The 21,597-nt window shown below is 38.5% G+C and overlaps 1 protein-coding gene across 5 annotated transcripts in view; it reads right to left on the minus strand.

Moving 5' to 3' along the window:
• pcnt (pericentrin) overlaps positions 1-21,407 on the minus strand; it is a 53,399-nt gene extending 31,992 nt beyond the window's left edge. For all 5 annotated transcript variants that reach the window (XM_089133844.1, XM_039689463.2, XM_089133843.1 and 2 more), the window contains exons 1-23: positions 21,191-21,407; positions 17,268-17,432; positions 16,539-16,733; positions 15,421-15,570; positions 14,775-14,870; positions 12,751-14,685; positions 12,371-12,559; positions 11,928-12,023; positions 11,682-11,825; positions 10,731-10,986; positions 10,548-10,627; positions 10,200-10,434; positions 8,480-8,580; positions 8,278-8,389; positions 7,846-8,092; positions 6,714-6,792; positions 6,257-6,473; positions 5,412-5,608; positions 4,770-5,200; positions 3,698-4,301; positions 3,374-3,616; positions 3,082-3,234; positions 2,060-2,206 (exon numbers count right to left, since the gene is read on the minus strand). In XM_089133844.1, the coding sequence (XP_088989970.1) occupies positions 2,060-2,206; positions 3,082-3,234; positions 3,374-3,616; positions 3,698-4,301; positions 4,770-5,200; positions 5,412-5,608; positions 6,257-6,473; positions 6,714-6,792; positions 7,846-8,092; positions 8,278-8,389; positions 8,480-8,580; positions 10,200-10,434; positions 10,548-10,627; positions 10,731-10,986; positions 11,682-11,825; positions 11,928-12,023; positions 12,371-12,559; positions 12,751-14,685; positions 14,775-14,870; positions 15,421-15,570; positions 16,539-16,733; positions 17,268-17,432; positions 21,191-21,238 (6,120 nt within the window). In that variant the 5' untranslated portion in view covers positions 21,239-21,407. The remainder of the gene's footprint in view (positions 1-2,059; positions 2,207-3,081; positions 3,235-3,373; positions 3,617-3,697; positions 4,302-4,769; positions 5,201-5,411; positions 5,609-6,256; positions 6,474-6,713; positions 6,793-7,845; positions 8,093-8,277; positions 8,390-8,479; positions 8,581-10,199; positions 10,435-10,547; positions 10,628-10,730; positions 10,987-11,681; positions 11,826-11,927; positions 12,024-12,370; positions 12,560-12,750; positions 14,686-14,774; positions 14,871-15,420; positions 15,571-16,538; positions 16,734-17,267; positions 17,433-21,190) is intronic.
• Between the last annotated feature and the right edge of the window lie 190 nt (positions 21,408-21,597).

The following is a 21,597-nucleotide window of genomic DNA, read 5'->3' on the forward strand; positions in this document are numbered from 1 at the left end:
CAAGAAGCATCAAAAAATAAGCTTGCTGCCGAAGTAGAAAACGCCTGTCTGCGGATGCTCCCGTAGTTCTGCCGAATGTATTCTTCAGGCTCAAACAGGACAAGCTGTACAAAGCCAAAAAGACAGGAAAACAGCCACAAAAGCAGACGAGAATGTAGCATGCAAATAAGGCTCCTGTAAAAATGTGGCGTACTTCACCAGACAAAAGGCATGCAAATATGTAACCATAACAACAGAAAAAACAACCACCACCAGCTCTACCAAAGCTTACCTAGGCCCTTTGTTACCATTTCCACCCACCAGTTCTTATGTAAAGATTAATATTATGTAACAGCATCCGAAACACCTGCTTAAAAAAGCAACTCAACTGATGAATATAAAGCCTAGATTCTGTAAAACCTCTCTTTGCAGGGATTGGCAATAAGTAGGGTATTTTATTATTTTTTTTTTTTGATACCGGTACCAAATCGATACTTTTAAAACAGTACGAGTGCCTGAACGGATACTCAAAACAATTGTGAATGTCTTTAAAGATTCAAACTTAATATTATAATTTTAGGGTACATATATAAATATAAGTAGTCTAAACACAAAACAACAAGTTTACATAAATTCACAATAAAACTTAAGCCACCTAACCCAAATACAGTAAAGTAACACTAAATAACATTACAGTACTAATAACAGCAAAGTCTATTCTTGGTATGTTACAAACCAGCTTAAACATCAGCAATTCTCAAATTTTTTGCCTTCTCTGGCCAAATACCACACCACTCCTGACTTATTGCATGTCCTGCACAAGGTGAGCATTATTTTAGAATATAACATATAATATGAGATATAATATGGGTATTGACACAAATTTCACAATTCGACTCGATTTCGATTCCCAATCGATTCGATTCAATATTGGTTATTTTGGATATCAGGAACAATATATGGCACATTTTCTCAAGGAAAACAAATCTCTTGACTAATGCTGTAAACTATGGGAGTCAGTTGAAGCTATACAATAGAGTGCCGAAGTTACGACGTCACTCTGTTGGCCAAACGCGGAAGGGAGCACTAACGGGTCCCTCGCTCTAAAGCCTATGGGATTTTTGAATGGGTTTTTGCTAAATCGCCTGAAATAAGGTCTGTGGTGAACAAAGCCTCTAAATATTTTCACGTTTTGATCTATGACATAGAACACACAGTTATAACCTGCTTGTGGTTTTTTAAACTTTATTGTGTCTGCTTGAGTTTTTTAAAATCTTTATATAGGCTTCAAAACGTATAAATTTTGGATTAACTTGGAAAGATTATCTTGATAGACAAAACGTGTAAGGGTCACAACTCTTTGTTAAACACAGATCTTATTTTTTGTGATTTTCCAAAAGTCTATGGGGAAAATGCATTGCTTTTCGACCGAGGGAACCCATGCGCCGCTAGCTTCCGAGTTGTCCTACAAAGTGACGTCATCACTTCGGAAGGTAAAAAATTAACTGATTTGTATACGAACACTTAAATTACACATTTTTTATAATAATAAAGTTATATGAAATATAAACATTCCAATGGTGGCGGTCATAAAAACTCAGATTTATTCAAACATGCATTAAATATTGAAGAACGTTAAAAAGTATAATGAATATGTAATATTGTGTGTATATTTAGCAAAACGCTCCCCTCTCATTTTTAAGAGTTAATTTTTCTAGCGAAGAGAGTTTATGGTCACTGGATATGTTTTTTTTTAATCTGAGGTAAATGTGAAAAAGATGAAAATAATGTGAGTGTTAAATTCAACTCAAAATATCTGATATACTCTGACTGGATGGACTCGGGTCTAGATTGTAAACCAGTATAAAAATCTGTGCAAAATTTGTGTAGTGTATAAAAAAATAATAATAAATTGTGCAGCCTTTATATTCAAATTAAAGGAACGTTGGAAAACTTGTAATTTATTTCTTTGTTCAATGTTTGAATTATTTAATAATGATTTCAAATGACCACTGCTTCAAAGTTAAGTAAAGATTAATGACTGCTCATTTGCTGTAGTGACGAGTTGACTGTGTTGTACCTGTGACACTACAGTGTCCAGCTGCTGTAGTTGTGCAGTAAGTTGGCTCATCTTGTCACTGTAGGTGAGTTCAGTTTGCTCATGTTGCTGTCTTAAAGCCCTTTCCAGCTCCTCAAGAGCAACAGCCTTTTCCTGGTCACTCTCCTCCTGAAACACACATACACGTCATGTCAACAATGCAGAAACAGGCAGGAACAACAAGGAATCACATTTCACTCTCAGTCTCACACTCTCCCCTCAAACAAACAAAAGGCAAATTATCTGAATGCATTGGATCAAAATTTACCCAGTGATGTATATAAAAAATAAAAATAAAATGATCAAACACAAAAAAGCCCCACACAAACCTCACATCCTCATTCAGCCAGCCATCACTCACGTGTCCCTACACTTCCTCCCATCTGTAGGATTAATGCTGTCAGAGGACCTCTCTAATGCTCTAAAGGGAAAGAGGCCAACTGACAAACCAACCAGTGTAAAATGTCAGAAAGTCCCCATGCAGAGAAAGATTTGAGGAAGAGAACAGCTCTACAAGGTCAAATGCAAAAGTCTGACAGCGTCCGATCCAGAGAAAAGGTTTACTGTGAATGATGGAAGCTATAATGTAGAGTACACGGTGGGGATTAGTATTAATTTGAGCTTAGAGTGGAACCGTCCCCCAACTCCAGATGTTAACTCCCTCCCCCAATAAGCTCAGCTATTGTTTAACAGTGTTTGGGAGAGTAGCAAATACATGTTTTCATGCTGAACAATACAGTCACAGTAATAATGACAACAAGAACAATTGATAAAAATACACACACATGCATGTATATATTTAAGAAATATTTGCATGTATATAAAGTATATACATGCAAATATTTCTTAAATATATACAAGCATGTGTGTGTATTTATATATACAAAATAATTATACACACCACACACACATATATTATGTAAACACAAACTTTTATTTTGGATGCGATTAATCGTTGCCCATCCCTATATGACTACTGTAAAACTAACACCTTCTCATCTCACCTTTAACTGTGCAGTTCTCTGCTGCAGCTGCTCCTCAGACTTGCATTTGAGGAGTTCTGCCTCTTCCAGGAAGTGGAGGCGTTGCCTTGACGCTTCTTCCTCTAATTCCCTACGCAGAGTCTCCAACTCCCTGGCTGACACAACCCTTAACTCCTGAGCAACAAATAGGACGAGAGGAGAGTTAAGGTAAGAAGATCTTATCTTCTTACAGTTCAAAACAAGACCCAACCATGCTAAAGGCTGAACACATCTAAACGAAATGACATACTCTCGTCTTCCCGAACACACTCACCTGTAGCTGTTGCTGATGTTGAGTGGTCAGCTCCTCCAGTTGATGCTGATGTTGAGTGGCCAGCTCATCCATTTGTTGCTCATGTTGCTTTTTCTCTGCAGTGGCAATGTCAGTGATCTCCAGAAGGGCGGCGCTATGCTGCTTCTCTAAAGCAACTACTTGCTGCTGAAGGGCTTCCAGAGAAGATAGATGCTCATCATCCAGAGCTGCCCTCTGAGAGGAGACCGCTTCAGACAACTCCGCCTGCATAAGCAAGTTAACACACTTGATGTTGCTCCTGCAAAATATACAAGGCAAATTAACTAAACCATTGAAAATGCTCACCTGATGGGCTTGATGCAATTCTCTTGCCATGGCACTGAATTTATCCATATGGACGTTAGCAAGCTCCCTCCTGAGGTCCTCTCTGATGGTTTGCTCTTCCTTTCTCACCCTCTCAATCTCTCGAGTATAGTGTTCTTGAAGGTCACGCAGTTCTCTATCCTTCTCATCCCGTACTGCCTGAATTTCATTCAAGTATGTGCTCTCCAGTGTATCCATGTTTGCCATCAGCCTCTCCTCAAGCTCCTCCCTCTCCTGTTTGTGTCGTGCCTGAAGCTCCGCCTCTTGAGCTTCAAGCTGTGCCAGGTTGGTCTCCTGAAGGACGGCTTCTAATTTGTCGAGCTCCGCCTTGTGTTTATTCGTAAGTTCATTCTCCAAGGTCTCTAAGGCTGTCTTGTGATTGGTCATCAGGGACTCCAGTTCCTCCTGGTGGTGCATTTTGAGATCCTGACACTTCTTTTCAAGATCTTGTAATTGTGCAGCCTGCTGGTCCAGGAGTGATTTCTGGGCCTGCAGCTCCATGGCATGCTGTTCTCTCTGTTGACCCAGGGCAGCATCTCTTTGAAGGGTCAACTTCTCTTCCAGTTGTTTCTGCTCTTCTTGATGCCTACATGTATGACATACAGATGATATTGATGATCACATTTACTACATCTTTTATAATAATAAAAAAAAATTAATTTTGTTACTTTTATTGCAAAAGAAAAAGTTAAATAAGTTTAGTCAGAGTTACTTAGAGTAACCAGTAACATATTAGAGTTACGAATAACCAAACAAGTTTAAATTACAATACTACAAATAAAAATTTACTTATTCTTAATTATTTAAGAATAAGTAAATTTGGTTTACTTCCAAGTCTTCAATGTGAGACGCCCATAAAAAAACGAGCGTTTTTGAGCTAGGCTCAAAACTAGGGTAGAAAATAGCCTATTACTTATTCATTTTGATGTTTTAAAACGCAAAAACAAAGCGAATGTCATAAGTTGACCTCAGACAACAATATAATAAAATTTAAAAAGCCAGTTCATGACCCCTTTAAAACTGTATGCTGTTTCAATGCAATGCAGTTTCTGACCTGCAGATGGCCTCTTGCAGCTTGCTCTCCATCTGATCTTGAAGTAGAGCGTTCAGCTCCTTCACCTCTGCTGCCATCGTACTCCTCGCAGTGCACATCTCTCGGTCATACTGAGCCTGAAGTTTCTGCTTCAACGCCACCACCTGAGGGCTCTCTTCACACTCCAGACTCTTCTGCAGTTCTTGAAGGCTCTGCCTTTCCACATCCAGGAGCTTTTGGACCTCCAGAAGCCTCTGCTCAAACTCCTCTTTCTCTTCCAGGGCAGATCGCTGAAGCTGCTCTCTCTGGGAAGCCAAGCGCTCCTCAGCCTGCAATTGGAGTTGCTCCCTCAGTTGGGCCAGCTCTTCAGTCAACTCCTCACTCGCACGATTCCTCTCTGCCTTCTGTGCCTCCTCAAGGCGCACCCTCAAATCTTCGGCATCTTTCTGATGCTTTAAACGGAAGAGAACACAGGGCTCAAAGAGCCATATTCATAAAGACACCATTGATTACAGCATTATAGTATTGCTAAAGGGTCTATAATAATCAGCATCTGTCTACAGCATGACCACTATTTCTACGCCTTATGACAGTGCTTGGTTCCAGCCTATGGCTACAATCTTTGTCTCAAGTATGAAGGCCTGGTCTTATGCGCACTCTTACCGTCTCCATCTGTCTGAGCTGCTCACGGTGTTGCTCCACCACTTTCTCCAGTTCTCCTGAGTGCATTAGGGAGAGCTGAGATAGCTGGGCTTCCAGCTTGGTCACCTCGGCCTGGTGCTGCAGAGTCCTCTCCTTCACCTCAGCTTCCACCTGCCTTGCTACATCTTGTGCTGACTGTAACCGCAACTTGTTTATTTCTTATGAGAGAGAGAAAAAAATGTCTCTAGTGATTTTTTTTTTTACTTTTTAAAGTCTCTAGTGATCACAATCAAAAATACAGTGAAAAAAAGTAATATTGTGAAATAGTACAAATTTAAAATAATAATTGTCTCCTTTATTATACAAAATGTTAATTATTCCTGTGATGTCAAAGCTGAATTTTCAGCATCATTAGCATTGTTGTGCGCCTTAATATTTCTGTGGAAGTTACAATAGTTGTTACAATTTATTCTTTGATAAATAAAATGAAAACAAAGCTGTTTTTTTTACTTTCTATTTATTTTAAATAGAAATCTTTGTAACATTATAAATGTCTTTACTGTCACTTTTGATCCTTGCATAAAATAAATAAACAAAATAATTGTGTATACATTTTTTTAAAGAAATTAACGCTTTTTTAGCGAGGATATATATTTTAGCATATATATTTGTACTGACCCCAATCTTTTCAACACTAGTGTATTTTCTGAAGAAACCGTGAATGGTGTTTCCATGTAAAACTTGCTTCCACAATGCTATGGTGTTTTCTTAAGTGTGCAAGTGCGGTTGCTGAGGTGTTCTGAGTGGTTGCCAGGGAGTCCTTCCAAAAGGACAAACACTTTGGAACACACTGAACAAAGCTTCACCTTTGATATGGTTGTCTGAGAGTTTGGCACGGAGCTGCTCTAGTTCATGGGCGTGTTTTGTGTTGAGCTGATCGATGTCTTTGTAGTATCGATCAGTGAGCTCAGTGCGAGCCTGGAGCAGATCTTCTTTATAAACCAGAGTCATTCTGGACTGCAGTTGATCCAATTCCTGCTGGTGTCTCTCCTCTAACTGCATCCGAAGGGAGTCCAGCTCCTCCTGTAAAAAAAACACAGATAAGTACACCAAGAACAGGGACTTGTGCTAAATCATTCTATTACTAATAAAGTGGTCAATGGTAGCGAGTTAAAATGGAGCTAGTTTCTGAATTTTGACGAAAGATTAGAAAGAGAATTTTTCTTAAAAATGATGTGAACATGCACAAGACAAACAAAGTTAATCAAGGTTAAATTTGAAGAAGTTTATAATCACTAAAACTCAAAACCAACTTCAACACACCTTGTGTTTCTCCAGTTGTCTTGTGATCTCCGCCATAGCTTCACTCCTGTCATCTTCACTCTTGCCTTCTGAGAGAAAACTGCAAAACACAATATATTTTCAGCAAGTGTCATGTCCTTTCATGTAGTTTCATTATTTTGTATGGAAAATGTTGTTGTGAGTGTATGCGAGTATACGCATGATTTGTTTTCTTGTTCTGCAAGAATTAGTGCATCAAATGTGGCATTATTTCAAACTATATTATATTCAAATTATAGATGTTTTAATTAAATTCACTCATTCTCTACATTAAAGCCTAAATTCAATCTGTTCATCTTCATCATATAAAGGGACAGTCTCTTAAAAAAAATTGACTAAACCACTCATTTCATATAGAACTAGTTTTAAGATATCGTTAAGAAGCCTCAAAGTGAGAGTTATTTGTGTGGAGTAATTAAATAAAAATTTTCATTTTTGGGTGAACTAACCCTTTAAATGGCATTTTTCCACCTTTTTTCCCCCTCTAGTGAAACGGCATGTTGGGCCAAAACAAAGACCCAACTATGGGCTGTATGTCCTAGTTTGGGCACCCCTGGTAATGAATCCCTGGTATTGTATCATTCCCCAATTGTATATTGCTTAGCATATTTACACTTGACACAAACAAAGATCTCAGGTGACCAAACCAGGTGTATCAGGAGTAAATGATGCCTATAGTTTCCAACTGTACAAGCTTAAAGGTGCAGTATGTAAGAAAGACAACTAGTGGTCGAAATAGGTACTGCAGCCCAATTCAAAAAAAAAAATCGGAGATCGCCGTTTCTCCCACCACCTGCTCCTCAGACTCGACACGGCTCACGCAGGTTGTCAAGTTAACACACACAACAGGAACGAGCGCAACGGACAATGAAAATTGGCAGCGTGCAGTATCACAGACCAAAACAATTACAAAAATTCCAGCCTGGAAACGCACATTTCAAAGTAAAATAACTGGCTGTAGAAATGTTTTTCAAAGAAACGAGTATAAGAACTTAGCATGTTTCCTAAATATCAGCAAACACATGGTATTTTATGCTTTAGTAGAGTGAAAGTTACATACAGCACCTTTAAGCCAAGATTTCAAATTACAGAAAATGTAGAAATTCTAGAAAACCTTGCATCTCCAGTCTGGAGTACAGAGTCCTCCAGAGCTCCCTCTATGAGGCGCAGCTGCAGGAGTGCAATTTCTTCCCGATGACTCTCTTCTGTGACCCGAAGTCTCTGCTCGAAATATGTGCGGAGGTTTTCCAGCTCTGCCTCATTCAGTTCTTTGATTTCCTGCCGCTGCTGAGCGAATTCTTGTTTCAGCCGCTCAATGTCATCAACCCGCGATGAGCGTGCTAACAGCTGCTCTTTCAGCTCTACAGAGACAAAATAACAATTCCTTGTATTTCACGCAAGCACTGAATAGTACTAACTTGGCTGAAAACACAAACATCAGTTCAGAATAAAATAAAACTGTTCTATTATAATTAATAAATGAGTAAAACAACACAGCAGCCAAAGACTATAGAGATATTCAAAAGAGGGAAATAGCCCAGCCTGCCTCCGAGCTCCTGTCTGTTGGTTCTCATGGACTCCAGCTGGGACCAGAGGTTTGAGATCTCCTGTTCTGAACTGGCCTTCAGTTCCTCCCTTTCTGACTGCAGACGGTCAACCTTTCACAAACATGTTTGCTTCAGTAAAAAACAAAAAGAAAACTTTTGCATTGCAATTATGTTGAAACAAATTCAAGATTTGTATGGTACCTCTTGCGTCAGCTCTTTTTCTCTCTGTTCCAAGGCTCGGGCATGTTCCTGTTTCTCCTGCAGTGCTGCCTTGTGACATGCAATCAACTCCTCAACTGCACCTGCAAGAGAAAGAATAGGAACTTAGGGCATTCTCAGACCTTCAGAAAGTTAGCTTTGATCCGAAACAGGGACGCGAATTGTTAGTTGCATTTTCTTATTGGTTCGGTTCACTTCACAAGGAAACATTTCAAAGCATGCCATCTTCTCATTAGTCAGAGTTCACATTTATTTTCTGTGGTTCTGCTCAATCCATCTTGATAGATGACACTGTGGCTGTAGCTGTCATTATACATATAAATATACACATAAATACAAATATACATACAAATACACACACATAAATATATATACAGTATATACACATACATAGTATGTATGTATGATATACAGTGTGTGTGTGTATATATACGCAAATACATACACGTATAGATAACACGCACACAAAAATGTATACAAGCCTTCATTCCCATTCTACCTAATGAAATTGCATCTGAAATTGCATCTGGTTCTGAAATGAATGCTCCAAGTGAGCATTGTGTGAGGTGTTAAAATACTGTGTGAAAAAATATGTTAAACTGGGGAAGTAAACACATCACTGCCAATTAGGGCTGGGCGATATGGCCAAAAAATCATATCTCGATATTTTTTGGTCAAATGGCGATATACGATATATATCTCGGTACTTTCTAAGTTTTCTATTTAGATAAAGAAAATCTTTATATTTAAAAAAAATATATATATATATATATATATATATATATATATATATATATATATAGTATATATATTCACATTCGGCCCAATGATATCCTACAAACAATGTTGATATTGAAGGATATGGAAACAAATATAATATAGGCTATGCAATATATTATGTGCAAAAAGCTTTTGTTTTTATATTGACTAGAAGCTAAACTAAAAATGAAAATAAAAACAAACAAAAGCACAAACTAATTATATTAGCCTGCATTTGATTACCCCATTATAATCACTTTCACTTTCATTAAAAATATATACTTGTAGGTTTAAAATTCCACATATGGCACATTTATTTTCTCCAACAACAAATATTTTAGCAATATGTTTATTTTAGTCAGAATTATTGCGTACTACGTAGTACTATTCACGCGCATGCGCGCGCCGGCGCTCGTTCAAGGAAGCATGAATTTTAGCGGAGATTCACTTGCAGAAGCTCGTCCTCTTCTGACATGGACATATTTGTTGTGAAATGGACATATTTGCTTTACTTTCTAACATTTACAGATGGAGAATATGTGAAATGTAAGTTGAGCACTGAGGAAAGCACCACTCAAACGCATTAAACAGCGCAAGTATATCTGTCAGTCAGCAACAGTGTCTGTCAGAGCATTTGACAGGGCGGCAAGCTGCCTTAAACTTGTTAACTATATCAAAGTGATTTTGACGCAATTAATATAAGCTTGTGTCATGTTTAGGACAAATTGTACTACGTAGCCTATTCTTTCACTGCAGCAGCTCACACTGCAACCTCCGCTATTTTTCAGATGTGCTCATATCAAACTACTGTATCGATATAAACGGTATTGCCTCATTCCATATCGTTTCAAAAAATATAACGATACATCGTACATATTCGATATATCGCCCAGCCCTACTGCCAATGTGGCTTAATTTATACAGAGGTTTAAACGACACTCACGTGCAGCAGCATCTCTGTCAGTCAAGGCCTGGTTGAGCTCTTTCTCCAGATTCTTGATGTCTTGATCTTTGGACTGCTGCCGTTCTTCAAGCCTACACTGTGTCTCAGAAAGAGCTGCTTCAGCCTCAGAGAGGGCCTTCTGGGTCTCACTCAGTTTATGATGGGCATCATTTAATCGACTCTGAAGTTCAGTTTTGACTTCTTCAGCCTCCGATAACAACTTGGCTTTTAGATCCTGCAGAAAAAATGAAAAATGCACTAAATATGCCTGTTTCACACTTAATTCTTGGCAAGCAACAATATTTCAGTGGGACAAGATATCAGACTATTAAAAGAGAAAAATTTCACCTCCAGTTTACAGCCCTGCAACTGTTCCACAGAGCTTTTCTCTTCCAAAACTCTCCTCTCCCACTCCTGATTCAGAGTATCTATACAGTAATGAACAAATACAATCACAGACAGATACATCACAGTACTAGAGTAACCCTAAAAAGAATAAGCTTTGAATGAAACTACAGGGCAAACCCTCACCAATCTCTTGTTGGTACAGTCCCTGGTTTCGTTGCTCCTGCTCACGGCTCTGCTCCCGAATTCTTTCCAGCTCAAACTGTTGGCGCGTCTGAAGCATGGCGCTCTCCTGAGCCCATTTCTCTCGTAACATGGTCTGCAGCTCGCTGAGGGCCACCTCCTTATCTTTCTGCATGTTGGTTTGAGAAAGCTCCAACTGGGCTGTGTGCAAGTTGGTCAGGCTGAGACGCAAGGCTTCAAGCTCCAGGTTGTGCTTGCTCTGTTTACAGAAAGTAAAACCAACCAACATTTTAGTGGATGAGTGGAATTGAGGGAATGAGTGTTTAGAATAACACACTGTTGTACTGCTATTAAAAATTCAGTACAAATAGGCTGTTGAATTCCTGTGCTCATGCTGCTGAAGAGCTGTAAGCAACTGGCCAAGAAAAAGGCATTTACAGCTTTTTTTACGCGTTTACATGCAAAACTAATTTAAGTAGCAGCATACTGAATTCCATTCCATATGCCATTAAAAAATACACACCATTGTTCAAAAGATTGGGGTGGGTAAGATTTTAAGCTTTTTTGAAAAAAACACTTTTTTACAATAAAAAAACCCCACAGTAAAACAGTGAAATACTTTAAATAACTTAATTTTAAAATTGAATTTATTCCTCAAAGTAGAATTTTCAGCAGCCATAACACTTCAGCCATAACACAAGTCTTCAGAGTCACATGATCCTACAGAAATCATTCTAATATGCTGATTTGATACTCAAGAAACCTTTCTTATTAACAGACAGTTCTGCTTAATATTTTTGTGAAAACCATCATTAAAAGTATCTTTACCATGACTTTATCTCTCTTACTGGCCCCAAGCTTTTGAACAAATTGCAGGTCTTAAATGTCAGGCCTTAAAATCCAAAACATCCCACCAAAATTTTAAATCAAACGAGATGAAAAACAAAAAGGTACTTGTGTTTGGAGTAGCTCAGCCTGGTGTGCAGTCTCCAGCCCTTCTTGAAGATCCCTGACAAGCTCATCTTTAATTCTGGCAATTTCCTCACTCTGTTGGGCTGCCAGCTGCGTCAACTCCCTCTCATGCTCCCGTTCATAGACCTAGTACAGCAGAGTTGACAAAATGCTTCAAATGACAGGTCTTGTATGAATGGGTGATGTACAAATGGCTAGAATAAATAGGTAAATAGTAAATGGTTTAACCTGTTTGATCAAGCTGGTCTGTCTTTTCTGCTCATCTTCCAGATGAGCACTTTGCTCAGAAAGTTCCCGCTCAAATCGAACGTTCAAGTATTTAACCTGGAGGTAGGGATAGGTAAGAGATCAATGGTTATGGATGTACAGCATTTCATGGAATTGCAGGGGAAAGAAAGGAAAGACAAGAAAACAGCCATGGCAACGGCGTTCGAATGCATGAATGGCAGTTGGCTCTCTGCCCTTATAAGCTCCAAACGGCAAACCCTCTGAATCTTTCTTCTTTAGACCGTTGGCTTCACACCATCTGAACAAGCCCTTTTTTACGGTTAGGGGGCGTGACCAAAAAGGTTTGAGTGTGCAATTTTCTTGTCTCTTAATGACAAGTGCTTTTTTACTTTTTTTATTTGAATGGACATTCTCCCCTAGTGACTGTCAAAACCTTCACTCACCTCTTTCTGGTGTTTCTCTTCCAGGATTTTCTGCTCCTTCTCATGTTGTTTCTGTCTTTCCTCTAGATTCTGTTTGACTGAGATTAGTTCTTTCATTAAGGCACTCTCCTTTTCCATGTATTCCTCTTCTGCCTTCTCTTGTGCTTCCCTTACTTCCTTGAGCTCTGCATCCTTTGATTCAAGTTGGTGCTAAAGATAAAGGTACAAGTTACTTTAGGATCACATTAATGTCAAATAAATAATATATTCCTGGTTTTCCACATTCTGAAAAGACAGCACACAAACGCATAGATTTGTTCTTCTCAACCGTCAACCAGCAACAAATATTGTAGTTTACACATTAGACATATGGCATATAAAATAGTGATTAAGACTCGAACCTCAAAGTTCTTCAATTCTGATTCTAGAACCTTCTCCATGCTTTTTGACTGGTCCTCAAAAACTTTGAGACGTCTTTCCAGGGTAGCTTTCTCCTCTTCCATGTTGGTGAGGTTCTCTTTAAGGCACACTAGTTTAGACTCAAGGTCTGTCTTCTCTTCCTCCAAGTCCTGCAACCTTCCAGCTTTCTCCTCTACTTCAGCTTTGAGCTGCTGAATCTCTCCATCGGCTTGATCCAGCTGTAACGTCCTTTGACCAAGCAGCACTGAAGTAGCTTGGTGTTTTTCCCTTTGTTGCTCCAGCTGAAGTTGAAATTCATCTCTCTGAGCTTGCAAAGAGGAAAACTCACTACTTACAGAGTCACCAGCTGCTTTCTGGTCATGGACATCCTTTGCAATCTGCTCCTGAAGTTTGAGCTGTAGCACCAATTGGGCCTTTTCTTCCATTAGTTCCTTTAGCAACTCCTCTGTAGACAAAGGGATTGAGGTCTTATTAGAATCAGTGTTGTGTGGCATGATCCTTTCGTCGCCTTGAACCTGCAGGTCACTCAGTATGTTTTTGAGGTTGTCTTCATTTATTTTCTGGCTGATAACTTCCTCGTACTGAATTCTTTTCTCACGTTCCATCTCCAGCTCCCACTTCGCTTCCTCAAGCTCCTCCGAAGCTTTGCTCCAACGCTCCCGTGCCTCCTCAACCTCTTCCGCAGAGCGCTGAACCTCTTCTTGAAGAACCTCGAGCTGCCGTTCCCGATCCTCTAACTGCTCTGAAAGGTCTTGGCACTGCTGGATCAGAAGCTGTTTAGCTAAGTCCAGAGTGCCTACACTCTCATCCTGCTCTTCAATGGCTGAGGTTTGCCACTGGGCATCATTGAAGGACATTTCATCAGGTTGGTGTGCATCAATGGCAGAAACTATAGGCAGTCCTGGCTCTGACTTATCAACATCAGATGGGACATTAGGGTAATCTGAAGCTTGAAATATGACCTCACTGTCAAGCTCAAACCTGGACGTCTCAGAGTTCTCAATCATGCTACGTTCCTCTAGACTCCCTTCAAGTAATGAACTTTCTTGAGGCCCTTCAGAAGCCAAGTATCGCTCCATCAAAACATCCTGGAAACCCCCTGTAGAGACATCAAAACTATAGCTGCCTCGCACAGCACACTCAATGACCGTCTCCTCAATGTAGTGCTCTTTGGATACTATGTTCCAGGGTACATCTGCACTATTGTCTTTGGAAACGTTTTGATGAGAATCAGACTGTTGACTTTGGGCCTGGTTCAGAAGCTCCTTGATGCGATGGATCTCGTCAGAGTGCTCCTCCTGCAGGCGCCTAAGAGTTGCCTCGTGAGTTTCGGTAAGCTGGGCTACATTCAACTTCCTTTCCTCCTCCAGAGTCTGAAGCCTGAGATCATAATTTGAAATGTCAGCTTCATATTTGGAACGCATATGGTGCCATGTCTCCTCCTCTTCGTGAAGACGATTTTGAAGCTCCTTGACCAGGTTATCTAATCTGGCCATTTCTTGGTTCAACTCATCTTTCTCTGCTTTATATTGCTGGGCTTCCTGGGCTTGTGTTTCTACAATCGCTGCCAGGTGAGCTTCCATCTGGGTCTTCTCATCTTCCAGACTCTGTACCCTCTTCTGAAAAGCTTCTATTTGTTCTTGAGCTCGCTGGCTGTTCTTACGCTCTTCCTCTAGCTCAGCTCTAAGGCTTTGTGTTAAAGCTTCAGAGTTTGAGTCCGGACTGATCTGAAGGCTCACATTGGATATATCTAAACCAAAGTGTTGGTCAAGCTTTAGATCTGATTGATCAGCACTTCTCTGGTTAAAGGCATGCTGAAGCTGAGAGAGGGATTTTTCCATGACACACAATTTCTGTTGCAGGTCTGTGATCTCAACTTCTTTTTGGGCCAAGAGGCACTGTTGTTCCTTAGTCACCTTTAAAACAAATGATTGAGTTACTAATACAAATGCATATTTTGCTTCATTGACAAATTTAACTGTTAAAAAGATACAAGTGGCCAGACCTGTTGTGACACCTCCAACTGTTCATGCAGCTGATTCGGAGCAGGCTGGGTCGGATCAACACACCCATGACTTTTGATACGTAGATATTCTTTAGCCTGAAAAGAGTATTACATTTAAAGGGATACTCCACTTTTTTTGGAAATAGGCTAATTTAACCACTCCCCCAGAGTTAAACATATGATTTCACCATTTTCAAATCCATTCAGCCGATTTTCTGATATTTACAAGAATATCAGTAACCAGAAAGTTTCTGGTCTCATTGACTTCAAAACAATTATACTATGGAAGTCAATGAGACCAGAAACTGTCTAGTTACTGACATTTTTCTAAATATAAAAAACCCCGGCTGAAACGGCTTCGAAAACAGTAAAACCCAAATATTTAACTCTGGGGGAGTGGTAAAATAAGCCTATTTCCAAAAAAAGTGGAGTATCCCTTTAATTTGTTTAGACTCCTTTACTATTGCGTTTTATTGTGAAGAACAAAAATAAAATTATTTGTTTTACCCCAAACGTACACATTTTAGGTGTACAAATCTGGCAAGATCACTTATAAAGCAGTCAAAAAATGTATTGGGTGTATTAGAATAATCAATGCAGGAGTGAGATAAACTAGTGGTTGTTTTTTTGTATGCATAACGTTTACCTGCTGTAGTTGCTGTTGTAGAGCCTGAATCTGACCCGAGAGTTCCTGTGCCTCCAATTGCACCTGGTCTCTGCTTTGTAGCGCCCCCTGCAGGTTCTTACTAAGCTGTGATATGATCTCATTCCGTTTCTCTACTGCAGCCTGTAATTGCTTTGTGAAGAAATAAATTTCAAAAAGGCAAGGCAAGTTTATTTATATAGCACATTTCATACACAAGGGTAATTCAAAATGCTTTATACACAAGGAACAGTATTTTTTAAGTTTCAGTAAAAAGTTCCAAAACAATATTTCTATATTGGACTCCACCAAACATAAACAATCATTTTACCGAATAAGCACCAACACTTTTTGGTCTCAGGAAGAGCAAGTAAAAATGTGATTGGAGCAAATAATCCTTAAATCCATGAATGCAATAAACACTCCTAATGCAAATACGTTTAACCTCATCCATGAAATCTAATTGGTTCTTTATTTCCCTCTACAGTATCAGAAATGCAAGCAAACCAAATATGGTAAACACTACGCTCCAGAAAGCAGTAGTCTGCCTCGGGTTTCAAAATTTATTCATAACCATGACCATGAATTAATCCAGTCAAACGGGCAGATGTAACCCAGATTGAAGAGAATCTTTCTAATTTCAATTTCAGGATAATGGCTGTGCACCACACTGACATCTTTCTTCAGATTTCGAGTGAGGTATTCAACACAACAATATCTAAGAAAAGAGTGTTAACTATAGTCCTCACACAGTTGGGATTAGCTTGAAACATTTTTTAAATTTAAAATGGAGTGCATGTATTACAAAAAATGAAAAAGGTGATTAACCTTTTTGTTTATTAGTTACTTGTCTTTTTTGTAAATTTAGCTTAAAGTTTCATATAAAAGCATTATTTTGCTGTGTGAAAGCTACTGCAACAAAATTACCCAAATTATCACAAACATCTAAACAGAAGTTGACCGTGGTATCGAAAATGTGATCAAATATCTATTTAGTATCGTTTCGAATTTAGAAATTCCAGTATGGTGACAAGTTACAACACTACCACACGTGCATAAAGGCACTGTAAAACATAACTCCAAATGTATAGGACTGCCTTGTGTGCTCTATAATGGTTTACCTTCAGTTGTTCTTTGCTACTATGTGCAACTATAATCATTTCTGCAAGTTCGCCCTCTGCCTGATCGGGCGGCTCTGACTCTGCCAGAGACCCAGATGAGGAGCTCTGTTCCTGGGCATTGGTTTCATCGGCCTCTCTCCTGCACTGATGGACATCTGGAACACTGCCTTCTGTGCCTTCAGGTCTGAGTGACGCCTAAATGTTTAGACAAACATGCATATTTTCCACAGTTTGTGTTACCATGACTACATTCCCCCCCAGCCATTTTATGCTAACTGACCTACTTTTTGACAGATGGGGAGGGAGAACAATTATACACTATTCATTATATTCTATAGACTTGAAAACAGACAGTGAAAGGCTTGACATTAATATTGTGTATGTAAGCAGATATATATACACAAAGATTTACTTTTACCAACATTTTATTTTGAGAAGGAATCTTAAAAACATAATAAAGTTGCTTATTTCTGACATTCAGATACTCTATTAAAATTTTTATATCTGGAATTCTGGAAAATAATTTTTTTTATCTGGAATTATCGTTTATCTGGAACTTGATAATGGTAAATGCATTACTGTGACTGATGTGTTGATGCATCTGTCTGGCGTCACAAAGTCGCAAACGTTTTTTTATTGCTATTTTGCTATATTTAATAATTTGTCAGTTGTAACAAAGAAACAGGACACATTTTGTCAATGTAAGAAACACTTAAACTAAGAGCAAACCTCTGAGTATTCCTTGCTGATCTCTCCATGAAAATCATCTGTCTGTGGCTCCTCTAGGTGGCGCTCTTGTGTGGAAACCGCATTCGCCTGGCCCTTCCTCTTCGGCGTCTTTTTCTGCGCGCTCGAACTGTCGCTTTTCGCCCGGCGCCGTCTAAAGTGAGCAAGCTGCGCCAGAGGTTGAGGGACAGGTAGAGGGAAACGTACATCAGGATGAGATAGCAAGAACATAGAAGCAGCATTTTGCTGGGCTTGAAATATGAGCCATGTCAAAGGTCAAATGGAGGCGTCGCCTGCATGACTGATGTCTCATAATTCGACCAAAATTCGGCAAGAAAACCAGGTTTAAAAAAATAAATACAAAATCCAAATATATGATATTTCTTGAAGCAGAAAAAAATGATGGGTTCTTCATCTTCTAAAAAGAATCATTCTCTTCCTTTTTTGGAGAATCGCTGATCCTCAAGCATGGAAGTGTGGTGATGCCTGAAATACGCACAATTCTCCAAGAGACATTGCTCACAGCTGACCTTAAGAAGCTTATTCCAGATTAAAGCAAGCTGACATGAGCCCTGCTGGACCAAATATTACAATGGTGCATCTATGAACAAACACCAGCACAACCCCTAAGGCTTTTAAATTAGTCACATGACAGCAATCCATCAACCAAAAAAACCAAAAACACCTTATGATTCCTGGCCAAATCTGCAACTATATGAACTATAGAGCACCAAGTGAAGAGATGTTCTCTGCAGAACCCACTGAGAACCAAATGAAAAAGGAAAAGAAAGAGGAGGAGCGAATGCACACAAACACTTCACATAAATGCACATACCATCACCCAACTTGGACCTAGTACCCTCTGGACTAAACCTCTAACCAAGATCTGAGTAAGAATACACCTAAAAAAAAAAATTAAAAAATCCAACGAGCCTTGGTATTATTCTGCTTTCATAAACATGTAGGAAATCCATTTTGTCTTTCGCCCACTGAATGTCAAATCACATAAGATGTTGATCTGAAGCCTAGGGGACGACAAGCCATAAACAGTTTCTGGAACAGCGGCTTAAATGCAATATTCAGGCCACTCTCTGTAACATCCACCAAAATGGTGTGCACGTCTGACATAAATAAATGTATATAAAAATTAAATCTACAGTCCATTTTTTGATTAAATATTATCAGGGGGTGGAGTTTGGCTCTGGTCCCCAATAAGAAAATGTATATTTTAAAGTTAAATGGTATCAATTTGGTGCACTTTAAGTTAAAATTTCTCCAGTTAACAAATTGAACAAATTGTCTTTTTGTTGAACAGCCACCTCTGATAACAGATCAGACTAAATTGTGCGTAGACCTGCATTTTCTGTAAAGCTGCTGTGAAATGATATGTGAAAAGCACTATACAAATAAATGTGAATAGATTCGAATTGAGTTAGACCATGTCATTTACAATGTCTCAACCTACATTACATTCATACAAGAGCTGCATGATTCTGAATAAATTGAGAATCACTGTTTTGTTTGTTTCAAACAGAGAACATGATTCTATGGAAGCTTGTTTCGGTCACAGAATAAAAAAATATAAAAGGTAATTGCGAATTTATCTCACAAATCTGGGGGGTTTGTTTGACGTTTTTTCTTAGAAAGATATAAACTCCCAATTCTGAGAATAAAAGTAATTTTACAGTAAGAATTCAGTCATTTTTTTCCCCTCAGAAGTCAGAATTGAACTTTATAACTGGCAATTAAAAACAATCAAACAAATCTCTTGAATAATTCAATAACAACAAAAATTTGAAAGCGCCTTGTTACATTCAAAAAGGTGATTCACTCGATCACTCTTGCCCGCTTCTGTAGACATCAGTGTTTACTGTATATCCAAACTAGAAACTAATATGAATATTTGTAACAGAAATAATGACACTGTGTTAAAGACTGTTGACTTTTTTGAAGCGGTTTCATACCTATACATGACAACTGCTCTCTCTGGGCAGTGCCAACAACAATCTGAATGTTCTGCTGCTATTTTGTCAAAGGTTTAATAGACAAAGGCGAAGGCGAATTGTCATTAAGAATGAGATCACGTTGGTGTTCGAATAAAGACCGTGATCCTTTAACAATTAATTGTGCAGCTCTAATTGACTGGTGTTGTAGGGCGCTATACATTTAAAATAATAATAATTATTATTATCATCATCATAATAATGCTAATAATAATATCATGTATAGTCTAATAAATAATTTATTTCATTTTCAATTATAATGTAATATACATGAAATATTAATTCTCATCTCTACACTACAGAGAAATCCCAATACTTTTGTCCTAATTTGTTCGATTGCAAGTAGGGACGCTCATAACCAATGTTTGTTTTAACAAAAGCCATGGCGACCAGCAAGCCACTCTGCAACAGGTTAATCTTTGAGCTAAATGAATCTACAAGCACGTGTCTAGACACATTCCATAACTGATAAATACTTGAACATTCATGCCTTTCATGTGGCTAAAGTTAGAAATTAAATTCAATGCTTAAAGGGAAAGTTCACCCAAAAAAAAAAAAACATTTTCCCTTCACATACTATACCTCGAGTTGTTCCAATCTGTATGAGTTTCCTCCTCTTGAGCACTAAATACTATATTTTCAAGAACGTTGGTAACCAACCAGACAGTTAACAGCAACTATTGACTTCCATAGAACTTTTTTCCTACTATGGAAGTTAATGTGCGTCATCATCATCTCTCTGGTTGGTTAACAATTCCATTATTCCAACATTCTTTAAAATATTTTCTTTCGTATTCAACAGAAGAATGAAACTCATACAGGTTTGATGGAACAACACGAGGGCGAGTCGCTGACAAAAATGTTCAATTTTGGGTGAACTATCCCTTTAACAGTATGGATCTGGAAGTTGGAATGAATTCAATACAGTACTGACAAATCAGAAGGGAAACATTTTAATAATAAACTTTTAATGAAAAATACAAGCTCTTTTGCGACCAAAAATATTGCCACAAATAATGCTATTTGTTTGTCTTCATTACTCAACATCATAGTACAAAACCAGTAATGAATTTCTTTCATTGAACACAAGCTACTTTTTCTCTATACAATTTAATTAAATTTTGTATGTTCCACATAAAAATAAAAACAACATAGGGGTGAGCAAATTATGACTATTTCAATTTTTGAGGGTCCAGAAACGCATACTTGCAGTGTTGATATTTTAATCGTGTGGTGCCTCCTACAGGACTCTTTACAAATAACAAGTTGAATTCTTCTGTGAAATGAATAGTGTCATTCAACATCTAGTGATTCAGTCAATGTCGTGTTGTTCACATCATTTGAAGCGTTTGACCTTTAAAAGCAAATTAAAATATCGGTCACTTCATCTCGGTTTTCCTCTCAATGCGGATAAAGCGCAGGTCCATTTAAAGATCTCGAGCTAAATATATAGCTTACTGTAGATAAGTTACCTGTGAGCCACACAGATCCTGCCTAGAGATAGAGCTGTATCAGTTTTCGCCACATATTCAACAGCAAGTAGAAGCCTATAACTGTTGTGCAAACATACCACTCCAAAGCAAAATTCGCATACAAAACTTGGTATTCAGATATTACTGTAATATTCAGCACAATGGATCGTGAGACAGATAGGAAATGATGTGCTGACAAACAGATTAGGGCTGATTAACGTTAGTTCCAACATTTTTTATAAGACATTGTGCAGCAAGAGTAATATGAGTGACTGTGCTCTTTGGCTGGCCGAAATAAAAGTGGATCTCAAATTAAAGGGAAAAAAATGTATTAAATGTAATACCAGATGTAACTACAGACATAAACAAAATATCAAACAGTAACGTTAACGTTATTCAAATTCAAAACAAGCCAAGGCTGTGTAAAGTTACTGCTAATGTTAGCGCGTACCTTTGCTCGTCCGGCCTCTAATTTTCTCTGCCTTTCATCCTGATCCATCTCCTGGATCGAGGAGTTTCATGGGAATGAAGGAAACACTCAAGTGGCGGCAAGCAGACAAAAAAAATTTCTGTAAAACTCTCCTAGCACATTTTACGCAATGTTTTGTGAGTTGAGAGTGATTTTCCTAAGGAGTAACTGTCAGTGTAATTTTCAACATGGCCGCGAATGTGTTTATGCCCGCCCTTATCGGATTGACAGTGTGCGAAAACCAATTAGAATAAAGGACGTTAACTTGGCAGCCAATGACATTTCTTGTTGCAGAAATTCACCTCACACTTTTTAAAACGCCCTCCTTTAAACGCATTGGGCCCATAGACTGTAAAAAAAAGTTTGGGCGCGAATGGCCAATTAAATAG

Source organism: Pimephales promelas, chromosome 8 (genome assembly GCF_988280905.1).
Source record: "Pimephales promelas chromosome 8, fPimPro1.hap1.1, whole genome shotgun sequence".
NCBI lineage: Eukaryota > Metazoa > Chordata > Actinopteri > Cypriniformes > Leuciscidae > Pimephales > Pimephales promelas.